Source organism: Theropithecus gelada, chromosome X (assembly GCF_003255815.1).
Source record: "Theropithecus gelada isolate Dixy chromosome X, Tgel_1.0, whole genome shotgun sequence".
Taxonomy (NCBI): domain Eukaryota; kingdom Metazoa; phylum Chordata; class Mammalia; order Primates; family Cercopithecidae; genus Theropithecus; species Theropithecus gelada.
Window position 1 is genome coordinate 76,191,592 of NC_037689.1, and position 18,387 is coordinate 76,209,978.

Genomic DNA, 18,387 nt, shown 5'->3' on the forward strand with positions numbered 1-18,387 from the left:
AAAAAAAAAAAAAAAAAAAAAAAAAAAAAAAAAAAAAAAAAAAAAAGAACATCTGAATACAGACTGGGTATTAGATGATAGTAACAAAACTGCTAAATTTGTTAGGTATAATATGGTGATTATTTAAAAGAAATCTGCTTATCAGTTACAAGATGTATACAGGAGTATTACAGGTTGAGGATCCCTATTCCAAAAATCTGAAATCCTCCAAGATCAAAACTGTTTGAGCTCAAAGGAAATATCATTGGAACATTTCAGATTTCATATTTTCAGATTAGGATCCTCAACTAGTAAGTACCATGCAAATATTCCAAAATCCAAAAATAAATCTGAAATCCAAAACACTTATGGTCCCAAGCATTTCAGATAAGAGATACTCAAACCTACATAAGTGAAAGTATATGATGTCTAAGGCTAACTTAAAAACATTACAGGCACAAGCTCACACCTGTAATCTCAACACTTTGGGAGACCAAGGCAGTCAGATCGCCTGAGCCCAGAAGTTTGAGACCAGCCTGGGCAACATAGTGAGACCCTGTCTCTACAAAAAAAAATTCAAAAATTAGCCGGGCATGGTGATGCATGCCTGTAGTCCCAGCTACTCGGGAGGTTGAGGTGGGAGGATCGCTTGAGCCCAGAAGGTCAAAGCTGCAGTGAGCTGTGATCATGCCACTGCACTTCAGCCTGGGCAGCAGAAAAAAAAAATATATATATATATATGTGTGTGTGTGTGTATATATATATAGAGAGAAAGAGAGAGAGATACACACATATTTATCTCACTTGTATTCACTTTGTCAGTAATATATACATATATATGTGTGTGTGTATATATATGTGTATATACATTCCTGACAAAACAGAGTTAGGACATAAAAGAAACAAGATTAGCAAAAATGTCAATTAATTGTTGAAACAGGGTAATGGGTACCTGGGAGTTTACTATACTATTCTCTCAACTTCTGTACATATGAGTGTTTATTACAATAAAGCTTGTTTAATAAAAAATAAAAGTTTTCCCAAAAACTGTTAATGGCCTAGGGAAACTACACTGCAAGAAAGGTGGTAAAAAAAATCTCATATCCACTTCCCCATAACAGCTATTTCAGTCTGAACCTAAAAACCTAACCATAAGGTGGCACTAGGTGGCACTCACTCCCATATTCCAGGTCTACAGAAAGTTGGAGAACAAAGCCCAGGAATATATATCTTTTTCCAAGAACAAGACACAACCACCTGTATCTACGTGAGTTATTTTTAAGACTCTGAAACTGGGCTCATAAAGCCTAGAGAGCAACTGTATTAGCCCATTTTCACAATGCTATAAAGAACTACCTGAGACTTGGTAATTTATAAAGAAAGGTTTAATTGACTCACAGTTCCCCATGGCTGGAAAGGCCTCAGGAAATTTACAATCATGGCAGAAGGCAAAGGGGAAGCAAGTTATCTTACTACTGGCAAAAGAGAGGCAAGCGAGGGGGGAACTGCCAAACACTTTTAAACCATCAAATCTAGTGAGAACTCACTATCACAAGAACAGTAATGGGGGGAACCGCCCCCAGGATCCAATCACCAGGTCCCTCCCACAACACATGGGGATTATAATTCAAGATGAGATTTGGCTGGAGACACAGAGCCAAATGGTATAAGCAACTATACTACCTGAAATTGACACCCAACTCCAGAGTCAATTTTCATCAGGAAATAGTATGTTCACTCCCCTGGGGGAAAAAACTCTGCTCATAGAAGGGTAATGGGCCTCCAGCCATAAAGAGGCTGTTACCTAGATCACCACACCAAGTCACAGGAAGTTGTCTTATCCAAGCAGTGCTGGCTCTCTATCCCTGCTTTATCACCTAAAATTTATCCTCCTCTCAACCCTCAATTCTGAAATTTCTATTTTTAACTAAGCCATTAGAAAATCATTATCTACTTGCTGCCTTACCCTATAGGAGAAAAAATAAAATAGGTATGTAATCTGGAGAAATTAGGTCTAAATTATATATTAAACACATATGAAGAGGTTTTCATAGTTATACCCTGCCAGGTTGTATGTATGTAAAAGGCTCAAGCACTTCAAAATTGCTAGATGAGCACCTATAGTGGATCTTTCCCATTCTTCCCTGCAGAGCCATCTTCTATCCTTCTCTACCCTGTTGTGTCACAGGAGGCGGACCTGCATGGACTACATCAAGGAGTTTTCTTGCCCTCTGGTTTCCATTTGGGTTTCAGCCAAATTGAGGTAGGAGGGAGTGCAGCAGCAGGAGACTGAAAGATTAGAGTATTTATTGCCCTCACTCCCCCTCCCTACCAGATCTTGTGTCCTTTGACCAAAGGCTACAGTTCCCATCGGATAGCTCTCTCCACACCAACTGTCCTCTCTGAATTCTGATAACCATTCCCCTCCATTTGTCCCTTCAGGCCTAGAGATGGTGATGCCTGTTGCTAGCCCCAAATTACTGTACTGTCCCTTTGCGGTCTCCCTGAACCCTACCCACACCTCTGTATTTTATTTATTTATTCATTCATTGATTCATTCACTCATTTTGAAACAGGGTCTTGCTCTGTCACCCAGGCTGAAGTGCAGTGGCTTGATCACAGTGCACTGCAGCCGCTACCTCCCAGGCTCAAGTGATCCTCCCACTTCAGCCTCTCTGGTAGCTGGGACCACAGGTGCATACCACCACCGCCCAGCTAATTTTTTTTGTAGACATGGGGTCTCACTTTGTTGCCTGGGCCCGTCTCAAACTCCTGGGCTCAAGCGATCTTCCTGCCTGGGCCCTCTCAAAGTGCTGGGATTACAGGTGTGAGCCACCATGCCCAGCCTGTAGTTCCTTTATTAAATTCTCCTCAGTTACCCAGTGTGACTGAGCTGTATGGCAATAAACCACCCAAGTTATGGCCTACTACCAGGCAAACAATACTTAAAGCATGATCTTAAAGAGTTCTTCATACCCGCCCAGGATGGCCAGGAAAGGTCGCTCTGGGCTCTCCAAGGCCTTGGCAAAGTAGTTCAGCTCCTTCTTCATCAAAAATCCTCCAGCCTTCTGTGGCAGATTGACTCCTACCATGGAGCTAGAAAAGATCAAAGACATTCAAATTCTAGTCAATCCCTATTATTCCTCCTAGTCCTAGAGGCCAGCTCCTTATCACTAAAACAGTTCTACTTTTGGACTGCAAGAAATCATGGTTTTCATCCCTACATTGCAACAAAAAACACTTAGGTACAAGATAAGATTTTTAACTAATAGTGCAAGGTCAAGGGGAAAGAGCAAAAAGTATTGAACTTAGGTAGAATTTAAGATACCCAGTTAACACTCTTCAGCAGGCCAAAGGGCAAATCACAGATAAGTAATTGGCCGGTTGATGATAGCAGAAGAGGATTCCTCAATTTGCTTCCTACTGACAGCATGAGAGTCTGATCTTATAACGTTCATAAAAGGATAACTCTGTACAAAGTATCTAAGGTGAGAAAGAGCAACCTCTTCCTGAAACTCCACAAAAGGCTCTACTGTCACCAACATTTTTTTACCTTTATTTCCTCTTTGGATGAGAGCTACTCAACAAGAGCCACAGTGGCAGTTCCAATTAGAGAAGCTGAAAGGATTACAGTATAATACAGGACTCTCCAAAAGCAACCCAGAGCTTGGGCTACTCAAGTAAACAGGAATGCTGTTCTTAGTGTGGTAGTCAACAAGGTTCTTGGTACCTGTGGGCTCTGTGAGCAGTGCCAAAAGCATCATTGACGTAGACATCCCCTAGCTTGGAAAGTGAAGCTCGGAAAGCTTCTATTTTGGCTGGCTCGGCTTTAACCTATAGAGAAAAACAAAAACAGAAAATGTGATGGCTCCAAAGACAACTATAAAAGCATTTCATACACCAAGAGTCCTCTTAAACATCTCTAAAGACCCTGAGTAGGTGGGACAGTGATTTTTTACAACCAGCAGTAGGATGTGTTCTTTCTTCCAAATATTCCAGGTACTTTGGTCATTTCTGCATGTTTCTACTCTCCCTTAACTTCCCTCAAATTGCAAACCTAATATTCCTGAACAATGGCTTAACCTCTAATCACATGAAGTTAACAACATCCCACTAGCCTCTCCCCAGCCTTCAGCTCAAGGTTCTGATTATCCTTCCCTCTCCTTGACTTAGTTCCTCATTTTAAACATTCTCCTTGTGATAGTATCATACTTGACTCAAGCTGCTGGCTACCAAGGCCTTTCTGCGAAGTGAAAGGGGCTCTCACACATATTCCTTATAAAAGCAACAAGGGCAAGCTGGGACAGAGAAGGCAGATGGAAACATGACAACAGAAAAGGACTTCAGAAACACTTTACATTGACAAAGAGGTATTTTATGGTCTTCTCTGGAAGCTGGGCATCTGAGAACACAAGAAATACACTTCTACAAAAAGAGAGAGGAAGAAAATGTAGAAGTTAAACATAGAGCTTTGAAATGTCAGCTTGCCATCAAGGGATACCCCAAAAGGGACAGAAAGCAAGATGGGAGGATAAGCAAAACAGAGAGTCTCTGGCAGGAGATTAAGCAAAGATGCACAGGAAGCAAGCCGGATGAAAGGAGACATGACACAGAAGAGTACAAAGCACAAAGCGGATGTTCATTTTAGTCACTGCCCACTCCTATGCTCCTATGTATCAAGGAGTCCATTTTTTATGGACTGCCATAAAAAATGGGGCTTTTCCCTAAAGACCCAAAGAATTGCTGAGGCACTAATGCTAAAATTGAAGATTGTGGCACTCCCATAACCTCTCTAGAATAGAATAACATCTGCCACTAGTGATTGGAAGATGACACATGTAGTAATGATAACAATGCTCAAATGTAAGGAGACCTGAGTTCTATGTCCAGCTCTGACACTAATTCATTGTGTAACCTTTGGGAAGTTGCTCTCTCTGAAATTTTCCCTTCTGTCAAAAAGGCATAACAACCCCTCCATTTAAGAACTATTTAAGGAGGCCAGGGGCAGTAGCTCACACCTATAATCCCAACACTTTGGGAGGCCAACATGGGAGGATCACTTAAGCCCAGGAGTTTGAGATGAGCCTGGGCAACATAGCAAGACCCCGTCTCTACCAGGAAAAAAAAAAAGTAAAAGTCAGTTGGGCATGGTGGTATGTGCCTGTAGTCCTAGCTTCTCGTGAGGATGAAGCAGGAGGATCACTTCAGCCCACAAGTTTGAGGCTGCAATGAGTTAGGATCATGCCACTGCACTCCACCATGGGAAACAGAACAAGACCCTGTCTCTTTAAAAAGATATTTAAGGAAAAATGGGGTAAACTGAAAGCTCTTCATGAATAAAGGTGCCATGGAAATAAACAGTATCAATCAGAACTCATTTCTCATTTACTGATCTGCAAATAACTAGAAGAAAGAGAAGGCCCTTAAAAGATCAATGTGGGCACTTTGGATAAAGGGAAAATGTTTATGTCCTCATGTCCTCACTTTGTTTTTGTGGTTTTTTTGAAACAGAGTCTTGCCCTGTCGCCCAGGCTGGAATGCAGTGGCGCAAACTCAGCTCACTGCAACCTCCACCTCCTCGGTTCAAGCAATTCTCCTGCCTCAGCCTCCCGAGTAGCTGGGATTACAGGCAATTGCCACCATGCCCAACTTTTTTGTATTTTTAGTAGAAACGGAGCTTCACCATGTTGGCCAGGCTGGTCTCGAACTCCTGACCTCATGATCCACCCACCTCAGCCTCCCAAAGTGCTGGTACAGGTGTGAGGCACCGTGCCCAGCCTCACTTTGTTTTTTTAATCCATTTTGAACTTGGGACTGACTCCTGAAATTTCAGGTATTAAAAGCCATTGGATAGTGAATGTCAAGTCAATTAAATAAAACAGTCATAGACTAGCACAGTCAGCTCATCATTTCCTAAATAAAAAGTTTTGCTTCAATTTGCCCGTTGTTTCCTGCCACTTCTAAGCCCTAGAGTTCATGCATCATGAATTCCAGTTTAAAAGGACACCAAATTTTAGGTCAGCATTTGACTCCTAATACTGTAGCAAGACCATGCCAAAAGCAGGATAAGGCAAGACCAGCACCTTTGGTGCTAAAAAAAGAAACTGCTTGAAAGCAGGCACTCCCAATGACCTTAAGAAATGTGAGAAGCCAAAGGAGACTGAGATACTAGACTCAGAGCATCTTGTTCTCTGAGACACTAAAGACCAGAATAGTGGAAAGTACTAAAAAATGCCTTCAGCTTCCTTTCTAGCCAATGGGCAAATTCAAAATCATCTGCAAAGAGACAGTTTTATCACTGAATATTTGAATTCCGGTTGTCAGTTCACAGTAATCTGTTTGGTGAGTTATCTAGGCTGCTTTTGCACAACATCGGCAGAGATGAGTAGTTCCAACAGAGACTATATGCAGACGGAAGTGACTGCACAACACAGAAAGCCTAAAATATTAACTATCTGGCCATTTACAGAAAAAGTTTGCTGATTGAATGGGCTGAGCTCTAAAGCCCACCAACAGCACCACTGCCTCTAACTTTAATCATATGACTGCCTTTCAGAAACTAAAGGTTTTTTTTTTTTTGAGGCTTAGTTTCTTTATGAAATAAGGTGATACCTGTACCTCTTTATCTTAAAGAGATTTAAAGGAACATGGTTTATACGTCTTAAGAAAATGCCTTAAATCCAAGGTGACATCATCATGACCATCATATTCACTTTTGAATACTCTTCCACAACAAAGGTGTTCACATATTTTTCAAACATATTTAAACACCACGTGAACATGAAGGAGGGCTTCTGGGATGCTGGTAATATTCTATCCCTTGACCTAGGTGGTGGTTACACAAGTGTGTTTACTTTGAGATACTCCATCAAGCTGTGCATTGTATACTTCAATAAAAGGTGTCTAAGGAAAAATAAATGAGCTTTCTCTATTCTTCAACCACAGTCTCTTATAGACTCAGGCCCTCATCCCCAATAATGTCAAAATCACAGGTCCTACCTTGTTCCCAGAAGCATCTTTTCCCTTCCCTTCTTCCTCTACATGAAAGCGGAGGTTCTCCAGCAGGATGACAGACCCAGCAGCTGGGTTGGCACAGGCTTTCTCCACTTCTGGGCCTACACAGTCCTTCAAGAACAGAACATCCCTGAGGAGAGGAAGAAATGAAGACACTTGAGCAGTCTGAAAGTTAAGAACCAGTAACAACATGCTTGACAACCTCCCCCACCACAAAGTCTACCAGCACCAGAGCCTGGCACTTACTTGCCCAGCAGAGACTTGAGTTCTACAGCAACTGGCTCTAAGGAGTACTTGTCAGGCATAGGGACACCATCAGGCCGGCCTAAGTGGCTCATAAGGACTACCGACTTGGCTCCATTGTCCAAGCAGAATTTGATGCTTGGGACAGCAGCCTTAATCCTGCAACCAAAAAGAGACAACAAACAGAAGGAAGTTAGTCCTAGAAATTAGTGGGAACTACTTTATCGATAACCTCATAAAGCATAAAGTTCCTTTTCTTCTCCAAGTTCCTTCAAATCTACTTATCAGTAATTCAGTGGTGGTCCTTAGGGGAAGAAGTTAAATACAATGCCAACCCTCCACCTAGGATTGTACAATCTCATTATGTATCTGCCCCTTTCACAGAAAACAGTTAACACAGCAGGCCTGAGGCTGCTATCTACAGAAGGGCCTGTTTGCAAGATTGGATCCTGGCTGGTATCTGGGAACTTGGCTTTCAAAGTTAACTGACAAGTGACAAGACCGACAAGGGCTATTCACTCTTCCTAGACTGTCTATACAAACATGGTGATTTATGCTGAACACCTGCCCCACTCTAGAAGTCTAGTTTTTGTTTGTTTGTTTGTTTTTTTTTTGAGACAGGGTCTCACTCTGTCACCCAGCAGGCTGGAGTGGAGAGGCACAATCTCGGCTCACTGCAGCTTCAACCTCCCCGGGGGCTCAGGTGATCTTCCCACCTCAGCCTCCCAAGTCGCTGGAATTACAGGAATGCACCACCATGCCCAGCTAATTTTTGTATTTTTTGTAGGGGTTTTGCCATGTTGTCCAGGCTGGTCTTGAACTCCTGGGCTCGAGTTATCTGCCGGCCTCAGCCTCCCAAACTGCTGGGAATACAGGCATGAGCCACCACACCCAGCCAAAGTTTGGAATTTTGGTAGTTGCTAGGCAGAGGATACCTACATGACCAGTTTCCAACAAAAATCTTGGGATCTGAGTCTCTAGCAGGCTTCTCCAGGCAGAAACATTGCAGACAATTACTGCATTTTTCACAGCTGAAGAAAAACACTTGATGTGTCTCCTCACGGGAAACTGGAAGCCCATGGATTTCTCTAGACTGCCCCATGGTCTTTTCCTCTTCCTAATCTTGTCATGCATTCTTTCACTGTAATACACTTCAGCCATGAGAACAACTCTGAATCCTAGTAAATCATCATGAGATATGTGGGTGGTCCTGGGGGACCCCTGAACACACTCTTCTTATATGACTATGGAAAATACATAAAATTCTCAAATCTTGAAACCATCAAAGGAAATTTGGGGAAAAATCAAAAACATGTAGTAACTTTTCTGCACCTATTATATTAATAGATACTAAGTCACTTTTTTATGTAGGAAAAAATAATTGCACTGTACAGAGCTTGGTTTCCATAATGTATCATGTTTATTACATTATAAATTAACCAAAAAATTAACTCCCTTTAGACATTTAAAAGTTTTGTTACAAACCTGCTACTAACTTGCCATTTTGCCAGTTTATAAGAAATTAAAATTGATAAAGAAAAGCATTTATTTATTCACCAAATAGTTACTGAATACTTCTTTTGTGCCAGGCATCATTCCAGGTTCTGAGAATGAAACGGAAAACTATTTTAAAAAGTCTATGTTCTCATGGAAGTGAAATTCTAATGGAGAGAGACAATAAACATGTACGTATGTGTGTGTACATGTAATACATCAGATGGTGAGATACAGAAAAAAACACACCATTGTTCCTCATTTTTGTCTCCCTACTTTTGAGGACAAAAATAATCGGAGAACAATGGTAGAGGAGATTTTTAGATAAGATGGCCAGGGACAGTGTGATAAGATGACATCTGAGCAAAGAATGGAATGATTAAAAAAGTTGTATTTCTAAAATATCTTATGCTATTAATATTTAACAGATATAAGGGATGTGCTTGGCAAAATGACAGGCTCTATTCTGGGACGAATACCTGAAAATGTTCTGGGTCTAGACCTGCACCATCCAATATGACAGTCATTTAAGTCTGTGTGTCTGTTGAGTACTAGATATATAATTAGATCAAATTGAGATGTGCTGTAAGTATAAAAACACATGCCAGATCTTGAAGACTTAGTACCAAAAAAGTTAAATGTCCCTTTAATTTAATTAATACAATTTGGCTCACATTATATTTCTATTAGATGCCACTGGTCTACATCATCGGAAAGCACCTTGCCAGTACAACCCTTCATTTAAAATTTAAAATAGGCTGAGCACAGTAGCTCACGCCTGTAATCCCAGCACTTTGAGAAGCCAAGGTGGGCAGGGTCCAGGAATTCAAGGCCAGCCTGGGCAACATGGCAAAACCTTGTCTCTACAAAAAAAAAAAAATACAAAAAAGTAGCCAGGTGTGGTGGCCCACGCCTGTGGTCCCAGCTCCCTGGGAGGCTGAGATGGGAGGATCACTTGAGCCCAGGAGGCAGAGATTGCAGTGAGCCAAGATCGTGCCATTGCACTCCAGCCTGGGCGACAGAACAAGGCCCTGTCTCAAAAAAAAAAAAAAAAAAAAAAAAAAAAATTAAATAAAAACCTTCTTGATGGATACCCCATTTAACCTGATGTGATTATTATGTACTGCATGCTTGTATCAAAATATCTCATGTAACCCATATATATATATATATATATATATATATATATTCTACTAAAATCAAAACTTAAAAAGTAAAGACAAAAATGAATAAAGACTTTTTACAATCTAGTCAAAAGCAAGAACAGTACTCTCACTTAAAATTTCTGTTTCTGAATCTAGGATCCAAGACATTGGAGCAGCTAAACTGACTGAAAATGTACTTCCGAAGTCTTTCCTGTTTGTTTTTTGGAAGCAAAAACAGATGAAAATTCTCAAAAATTGACTTTATCTGAGCCATCTGGAATGAGGGCTTGTAAAACTACACATAACCTTAATAACTACTGGTACTTTTAAAATCCTTCTCTTACATAGTTCTTCATTTTGCAAGAGAAGCCAAGTAACTTTAAACTTTTATATTCTTTTTATTTTTGTGTGTTTTATAGAGATGATGTCTTACTATGTTGGCCAGGCTGTTCTCGAACTACTGGCCTCAAGCAATCCTCCTGCCTCGGCCTTCCAAAGTGCTGGGATTACAGGTGTGAGCCACCGCACCCAGCCAGCTTTTATATTCTTTAAAAATGAATACCTCTGCCAGGTGTGGTGGCTCACACCTGTGGTCCCAGCACTTTAGGAAGCCAAGACAGGAGGATCACTTGAGTCCAGGAGTTTGAGAACAAGCCTAGGCAACACAGTGAGACCCCATCTCTACAAAAACATATTGTTTTAATTTAACCAGGCGTAGTGGCATGCATCTGTTTTCCCAGCTAGTCGGGAAGCTGAGGCCAGAGGATTGCTTGAGCCCAGAAGGTTAAGGCTGCAGTGAACCGTGATTACACCACTACACTCCAGTCTGGGTGACAGAGTGAGACCCTATCTCAAAAAAAGGAAAATGAACTCCAAATTCTTCTAATTTTCTTAAGATTTTGCTTACAGGGGCCGGGTGCGGTGGCTCAAGCCTGTAATCCCAGCACTTTGGGAGGCCGAGATGTGCGGATCACGAGGTCAGGAGATCGAGACCATCCTGGCTAACACGGTGAAACCCCGTCTCTACTAAAAATACAAAAAACTAGCCGGGCGAGGTGGCGGGCGTCTGTAGTCCCAGCTACTCGGGAGGCTGAGGCTGGAGAATGGCGTAAACCTGGGAGGCGGAGCTTGCAGTGAGCTGAGATCCGGCCACTGCACTCCAGCCTGGGCGACAGAGCGAGACTCCGTCTCAAAAAAAAAAAAAAAAGATTTTTGCTTACATTTGTATATTCTTACACTTTCTTAAGATTTTGCTTACATTTGTATATTCTCATAAATAAGAAAGCAGATCAGATAGTGGGTTGATAGAAAGCCAAAATCACATGTCTCAAGTTGCTACAGTTCCATAACACAATATGAAAGGAAAAACGTTTCATCCTATGTACCCACACATTTAAACCCAGCCCAAGGCTTAGCAGGAACCTTACCTCTGGTTGTTTGTTATCTGGTTGTTCTTCATAGGAACATTGAAGTCGACTCTAAAAAAGAAAGATTCAAGACCATGATCAACTTATTGTTCCATCAAAGATTAGGAGATGCACTTTTAATGAACCAGTTAAATAAGTCGGAAATTTAAATCTCATCTTAAAAATAATCAGTGGCATTAAAAGTTAAAATAGTCGTTAGTCATGGGGAGGATGGAGGGAGTGGTGACTGGGATAGGACACCAGAGGCTTTGGGGTTCTGGTAATGTTCTATCTCTTAACCTCAGTGATCATACAAATGTGCTCATTCTGTGGTAATTCTTTGAAATTGTGATTTGTGCCCTTTTAGGTATGTATTCATACTTTAAAAAGAATTTTAAAAAAATAAAACCTAACTTAAATCACAGGAACTAGCCCTGAAGATCTGGGAAGCTAAAGCCAGTTCCATCTAAAAAGATATCTGTCTGGGTCTGGCACGATAGTATCTGGGTAGCAGCTGGAGGGGTGAGGAATAATAAGGAATGCATCTTGATCCTAATTCCCTTGATACTATTTCTGGGTCCTTGTGAAACTAACATGACTGGAGAAAAAAATTAACTGGAAAAATAAAACACACTAAGAGAAAAATCATTCTTTTTGGAGAAAGTCTGGGGCCTTAAGACTAGGGGTCCTTCAAGCAATACACACTAACATAAGACAGCCTCTTTCAAAAAGCCTGAGAAGAGAGGGTGGGACATGTGCCCCAGCCCACCTGACAAACAGGCAAATTAGAAGGGAAGTAATCAAGATGACACAAGATAATAATGCACTGCAGTCTCTCTTACCCAACAGATTACTGTGTTACCATTCTTAAGAACCAATTATTCTGAACTCCTTGGAACCTCAGCCTACTTCAATGTGAATGAAAACAATAATGTATAGTAGCTATTTTTAAGGTCTGTGCCTACCATGATCATTTTTAAGTGATTTTTTTCTCATGGGGATGACAGTATCTACCTCGTAGTTATTGAGAGACTTAAGTCAGCCAGCAATTTGTAAAGTGCTTAGAAGTGTACCCGACACACAGTAAGTGCCATAAAAGTGTTAGTTGTTGTTATATGTTTCTCCAACATGTAATTCTGTGATTTGACAAGTACATCAACTACTACTAAAAACAGCTAGCTAGCATCACTTGCAAAGGGACTACAGCGAAGTATGACCTAATCAAGAAGACCGCTGCTATCCTTGATTATAAGCCTCCATCTTTTTCATCTGCCTTTTTAAATACCCCTTCCTCTCTAAGGCTAAGGCAATTACAAACTCCTACAGACATACTGAGAAGACCACCAATTTCCTATATCCACTAGGCCTGAACTCCAATGCACCTCACTGAAGAAACAGCCTTTCCAAAGGTAGGTTGAGGAAAAATAATTCTATATTAAAACATGTTTTAGGCCGGGCGCGGTGGCTCAAGCCTGTAATCCCAGCACTTTGGGAGGCCGAGGCGGGTGGATCACGAGGTCAGGAGATCGAGACCATCCTGGCTAACATGGTGAAACCCCGTCTCTACTAAAAATACAAAAAACTAGCCGGGCATGGTGACGGGTGCCTGTAGTCCCAGCTACTCGGAGGCTGAGGCAGGAGAATGGCGTGAACCTGGGAGGCGGAGCTTGCAGTGAGCCGAGATCACGCCACTACACTCCAGCCTGGGTGACACAGCACGAGACTCCGTCTCAAAAAAAAAAAAAAAAAAAAAACATGTTTTAAAGTCTTCAAAATTAAAGGCAGTAAGCCTCTGATGAAAGAAATACACTCTACTTTGCTTCAGGCCACTTGATTCTCTGTCTTCTTTAAATATCCTGAACAAGGTGCCTGCCAGCCTTAAAGTACATTCCAAAGAAGAGAGAGTATCCCATTACCATGGGTCATTTTGCCCCATGCAACCTCCCAGAAGGCCTATGCTCAAAAGGACTAATGGCAAAAGGATGGGCACAAGCCACTTCTTGCAGTGCTACTCTCTACCCCTGACCCTTACAGAGAGGAATATCTTTGGGCAGAGACACCTAAGAATCTGTCTCATCTACCCTAGCTGCCATGGTGTCAGCTTACTAATGAATTAGACTTGGTTTATACTCTCTCCTCAATGCCCTCTGGATTACCTCCCCTCATCTCCTACACTCAAACAGCTCTGCTTTTACTTCTCCTCTGAGGACTCCAACACAGAAACTGCTCTTGCCTACAGATTCTACTGGTTCCATTTTACATAAAATATGCACAATTTCCTTTTTTTTTTTTTTTTTTCGTCTCCTTATAACACTCCTGAGCTTTACTTCAGGCACAAAGTCAGTTATTACTACATAGCCATCAGAACGAAGAATAACTAAAATAAAAAATAATAGCACCACCAAGTGCTGGTAATGATGCAGAGAAACTCATTATTCACATACTGCTGGTAGAAATGTAAAATGCTGCAGCCACCTTGGAAAACAGTCTGGGGATACCTCAAAAGGATGTGGCCCAGCAATTCCACTCCTAGGTGTTTACCCATGAAAAATGACAGCATATGTCCATACCAAGACTTGTATACAAATGTTCACAGCAGCTTTATTTGTAATAGCCCCAAATCAGAAACAACCCTAATACCCTTCAATGATAGTTAAAGAAACTATGATACATCCATATCACGGAATACTACTCAAGAATACACAGGAATGAACTTTTGATACATGTGACAATGTGGATAAATTTTGAGGACATTATGCTAAGTGAAAAAAGTTAATCCCAAAAGGTTATACACCAAGTGATTCTATCTGTATAGTATTTTTGAAGTGACAAAATTTTAGAAACAGTGGATAGATCAGTAGTTACCAGGAGTTAGGAAACGGGTTGGTTATTATTATAAAGGGGTAGCAAGAAGGAGATCTTGGTGGTGATTGAATGAATAGTTCTGTATCTTGATTGTGGTGGTGGTTACACAAATCTATGCACGTAAAAATGGCATAGAACCATACACACTTTATACCAATGCAATTTCCTACTTTTGATATTGTACTATAATTAGGTAAGATGCATTCATTGGGGGAAAATGGGTGAACACAAGACCTCTCTAACTTCGTAACCTCCCAAGAATCTTTAATTATTTCAAAATAAAACATTAAAAAATATACTGGTTTAGCTGGAATAAGAATATCAAGTCTCTATCCCCTGAAATCTCAGGTCCCAGGTCCAGTTCCATTAAAAACTCTCAAAGGAACCATGTCCTTCACTGCCCCACATGGAAAACTGGGATATTGTGGGTGTCTTAGAGACTTTTTCTCTGCTCTCAATTTTTTCCTGTTTCTCTTCCCACTACATCAAAGCAGTTTCTTTACAAGTTACAACAGGTTGGAGAAAATCAGTGAGGTTTAAAAAAAAACAGGCAGGAGCAAGCAAAAAGGAAGTGCAAGCAAAGGATGACTGGCAACCTATGAGAGAAAGAAAGGAAATTACCACAAAAATAAGCAGAAGTGTATTCAAAGAGGGTGTAAAGTCAACTGGGGAGTCCTAAAAAACTAAGATGGAACCTGGTAATTAACAAGTCAGAGGTTTCTGGCTACCCCGTTTTCCTTCAACAAAACAATTTCCCTTGGCAATCCAAACCAGTGGACCAGAAGAGTCAGCAAATACCAGAGTTCACTTCTGCAGGACAAAGACGACAAATGAGGCAGCCACTACTCAACTCAGGAAGCCCCACTCCGGAAACACTGCCAGCAACCACCACGTTGAAACAAAAAAGAATTGAGCTGACACCACATGGCTGCCTAGGCACCTCCAAAAAAGAAGGCCTACAGTGAAACTCTCTGTTCAAAAGAAATACATTAATAATCAGGGAACGATGTAACTTCCTGTCCTCAGCCTAAATAAGAAGGTATCCAGATTACAGGAGAAAGGTCTATTACAGGAGAAAGGTCTATTTCAACGTATCCTTGGTCATTGTCTCGAATATCTAGCTGATATTGTCTCGAATATCTAGCTGATCTAGAGGATCTAGCTGATAGCCAAGGAGACCCAAATTCTACGCCCAGCTCTGCCACCACCACCTTAGTAGTTCAGTAACCCTGAACAGGTCATTTTCCATCGGCAAAACATGACTAGCCAATCATTTCAAGGCTTTGGGTTGGTGTGTGCTAAATGAAACTTTATTAGGTCCAGAAGGAGAAAAGTTAAGCAGCTCCTACAATCCCACCCCCAGCTAGCTTCTTCAAGCCAGTTTCCCTACAGAGAGAGGAAATAAAGCCCAAGACTGCAATTATAGGAAGGTTATCCGCATGATGTCCCACTCCTTGTCTTTTAGTTGGTCCATGCATCTGGAAGAATCAGCCTCGAACACAGGGGAGATGCAAGGAACTAATTAAAACCTAAAAGCTAGTTGCATGCCAATGTCCACCTGTCCTGTTTTTTACAGGGTCTATCCCCTTTTATTAGGATTATATGAGGGCCAGAAAGGGCACTCTTCTAGTACTAACATGGCTGTGATTCCTACTTTGTCCAGATTACAAAGGCCTATGCCATTTGGGAAAATGTGGAAATCAGGTATTTTTCATGGACATAAATTATTGGGTTATTCTATCTCCACAGCAGGGCAGAGGTTACCTGCAAAGTAATACTGACCAAAGTGAAATTAGAGAGAAGGGGAGAGCTACATGTACTTTTAGAGTACCCATACACTTCCCTAACTCAAATGTGTCCTCGTATGTTTAAAGTTAGAGTAAAGGAAGATCTCCTACTGACTTATGTGTCTGTTAATATCCAACACAAGCCCTCATTTGAACCAGCCCAAATTGGAAAAGGGGCTAGATTACACCAGCCACATGCCTACCCATCAATCAACCACTTCCCAAAAAGGTCAAGGTTGCAAAATGCTATCAACAGAAACCTTTATGACCCCTCAAAAACACCACTCTTGGATCCTGTTAAGGTATATGAACAGTCAAGTCCATCAGTTACATACCGACTCATCCTCCTGCACCTTGCTCCTGGCATGCACAAATATACCACACGTGACAAAAAGGATAAAGGTAAAAGCTCCACACTATACCAACAATTCTGGCAGATAAGAGAGAAGCCCTGTTGGCAAGTGACCAGAGATCCACATGAGCAGAGTAAGAGACCCAAAGTGCACAAGGAACCTTCCCCCACTTTCAAAATTCTGCTTTTCTAGCCACACGTGGGGATGAGGTTGGAGGCCAGCAAGTATGAGCAGCCACACCCTGCTCTACCATTACCTAGTATGTCACAATCCTGATGCAAATCCTGTGCCCAAGAGTCCAACGATACCACGCTGCAGGGCAGCAGAGGCCTGTTACATAAGCTCTGCAGGGCCTCCTCCGGTGCGCCCCGCCCTACCCTCCCACCCCAATTCTTTAGGGGCGGGGGACTGGGGGGTCTACTCCTGAACAGTTAAATCAACATCCTCTTGGAAAGATATCCTTTTGTGCAGGGACCTGTGAGATGTGGGCCGTTTCTCATTTGTCTGCGACGGTCTAGGAGTGTGGGGGAAGGGAAATTAACAAAATGACCTTTCAAGGTCCCTTCCTTGAAGCCTAGAGATTTGCAGGATAAGCATTAAGTCTCATCTCGCCGACTGGGAGGTGGAGGCAACGGAACTGCATTTCACCAATAGGAAAAAGGACAAAATGGGTCCCAGCAGCAATCTCAGCCCTTCCTTAGTGGGACCCATCCCCGAAGGGGGTTTCGGCTGCTTTCTGGACTGCAGAAAATGCGGCTAGAAACCACCAAACCCGTGAGCAGCCTCGCCCTCCAAGCCTAGGACCCGTGGGGCCCAGCCAAAAGCAAAAAGCGACGTAGAGCAGACGAGAGAACAAGTCGGCTCAGGCCAAAGAGGTTTGCGACAGAGCACAGAGGCCACGCGGGCAAACGTGCAGAATTACCTCATAACGACCCGCTTCCCTTTAACATCCAGTTTGTCCAGCGTCAGCTTATTAGAAAGCGACATTTTGGAAATACAGCTGGGAAGAGAGGTCGGTGATTCGGACAACCAGGGAGCCTACCGCAGACGTGCGCTCGGGAGACGAGAAGAATGCCGAACACCACGCGGGCAGGAACAGGGGCTGCACTGCCGCCCCACACCCCGCCTCCCGCACCGCCCCTTCCCGGCCGCTGCTCCCGACGCGCCGTGCAGAGCAGCCGCTATTGGCCACGGCCCATCGCGGTCGGCGCGCTGCCATTGCTCCCTGGCGCTGTCCGTCTGCGAAGGTACTAGTGAGACGTGCGGCTTCCGTTTGTCACGTCCGGCACGCCGCGAACCGCAAAGAACCTTCCCGACTTAGGGGCGGAGCGGGAAGCGTCGCCGAGGGCCCACAAGTGAAGCGGCGAAGATCCGGGTGACGCTACGAACGGACGTGAAGAATGTGCGAGACCCAAGGTTGGCGCCGCTGCGTTTCCCGGAAGCGCGCCCGGAGCAGCCGCAGCCCAGCGTAAGCCCAGGACTGCCTTGGAGAAGGCGCCACCCCCAATCCCGTGGAATTCGCAGCTGCCCTGCCAGGATTAATGCAAATACCACCTCCTTTTAGAAAATCTTGGTTTCCCAGCTCCTTTCATGGAATTCTGCTACTTAAGGCTTACTTAATAAGAGACCTCTCATAAGTTGGAAAAGGCCCAGGTCCACTCTGGCCCCCACCTTTTTAAAAATAAAAATGCAATGTAATTTTTTTGGTTATGGCATGATGGATGCTAATGGCAAACAGATATGGCAGTTTTCGTGTATTAACCAAAGCTCACAAAACGCAGAAGTGACTACTTTCATCCTCATTAGGCAAATGAAGTAGCTGATGCACAAAGAAGTTTAGTGGGCCAAGCGCCTTGGCCCACGCCTTTAATCCCGGCACTTTGGGAGGCCAAGGCTGGCGGACTGCTGGAGCCAGGTGGTTCGAGACCAGCCTGAGCAACATAGCAAAACCCCATCTCTACTAAAAATACAAAAAATAAAAAAATAAAAAAAAAACCCAGCCTGAGCAACATGGCAAAACCCCATCTCTACTAAAAATACAAAAAGTTAGCCAGAAGTGGTGGCGGGTACCTGTAGTCTTGTTACCTGTGGGGGTGTCCAA

General features: G+C 42.7%; 1 protein-coding gene across 2 annotated transcripts in view; it reads right to left on the reverse strand.

Moving 5' to 3' along the window:
• The window catches only part of PGK1 (phosphoglycerate kinase 1), a 23,030-nt gene extending 5,457 nt beyond the window's left edge, over positions 1 to 17,573 (reverse strand). Inside the window, exons 1-6 of one of the 2 annotated variants that reach the window (XM_025371612.1) lie at positions 16,543 to 17,573; positions 11,303 to 11,353; positions 7,240 to 7,395; positions 6,979 to 7,123; positions 3,710 to 3,813; positions 2,956 to 3,075 (exon numbers count right to left, since the gene is read on the reverse strand). In XM_025371612.1, coding sequence (XP_025227397.1) covers positions 2,956 to 3,075; positions 3,710 to 3,813; positions 6,979 to 7,123; positions 7,240 to 7,395; positions 11,303 to 11,334 — 557 coding nt within the window. In that variant the 5' untranslated portion in view covers positions 11,335 to 11,353; positions 16,543 to 17,573. The remainder of the gene's footprint in view (positions 1 to 2,955; positions 3,076 to 3,709; positions 3,814 to 6,978; positions 7,124 to 7,239; positions 7,396 to 11,302; positions 11,354 to 16,542) is intronic. The other variant, XM_025371611.1, reaches the window with a different exon arrangement.
• Between the last annotated feature and the right edge of the window lie 814 nt (positions 17,574 to 18,387).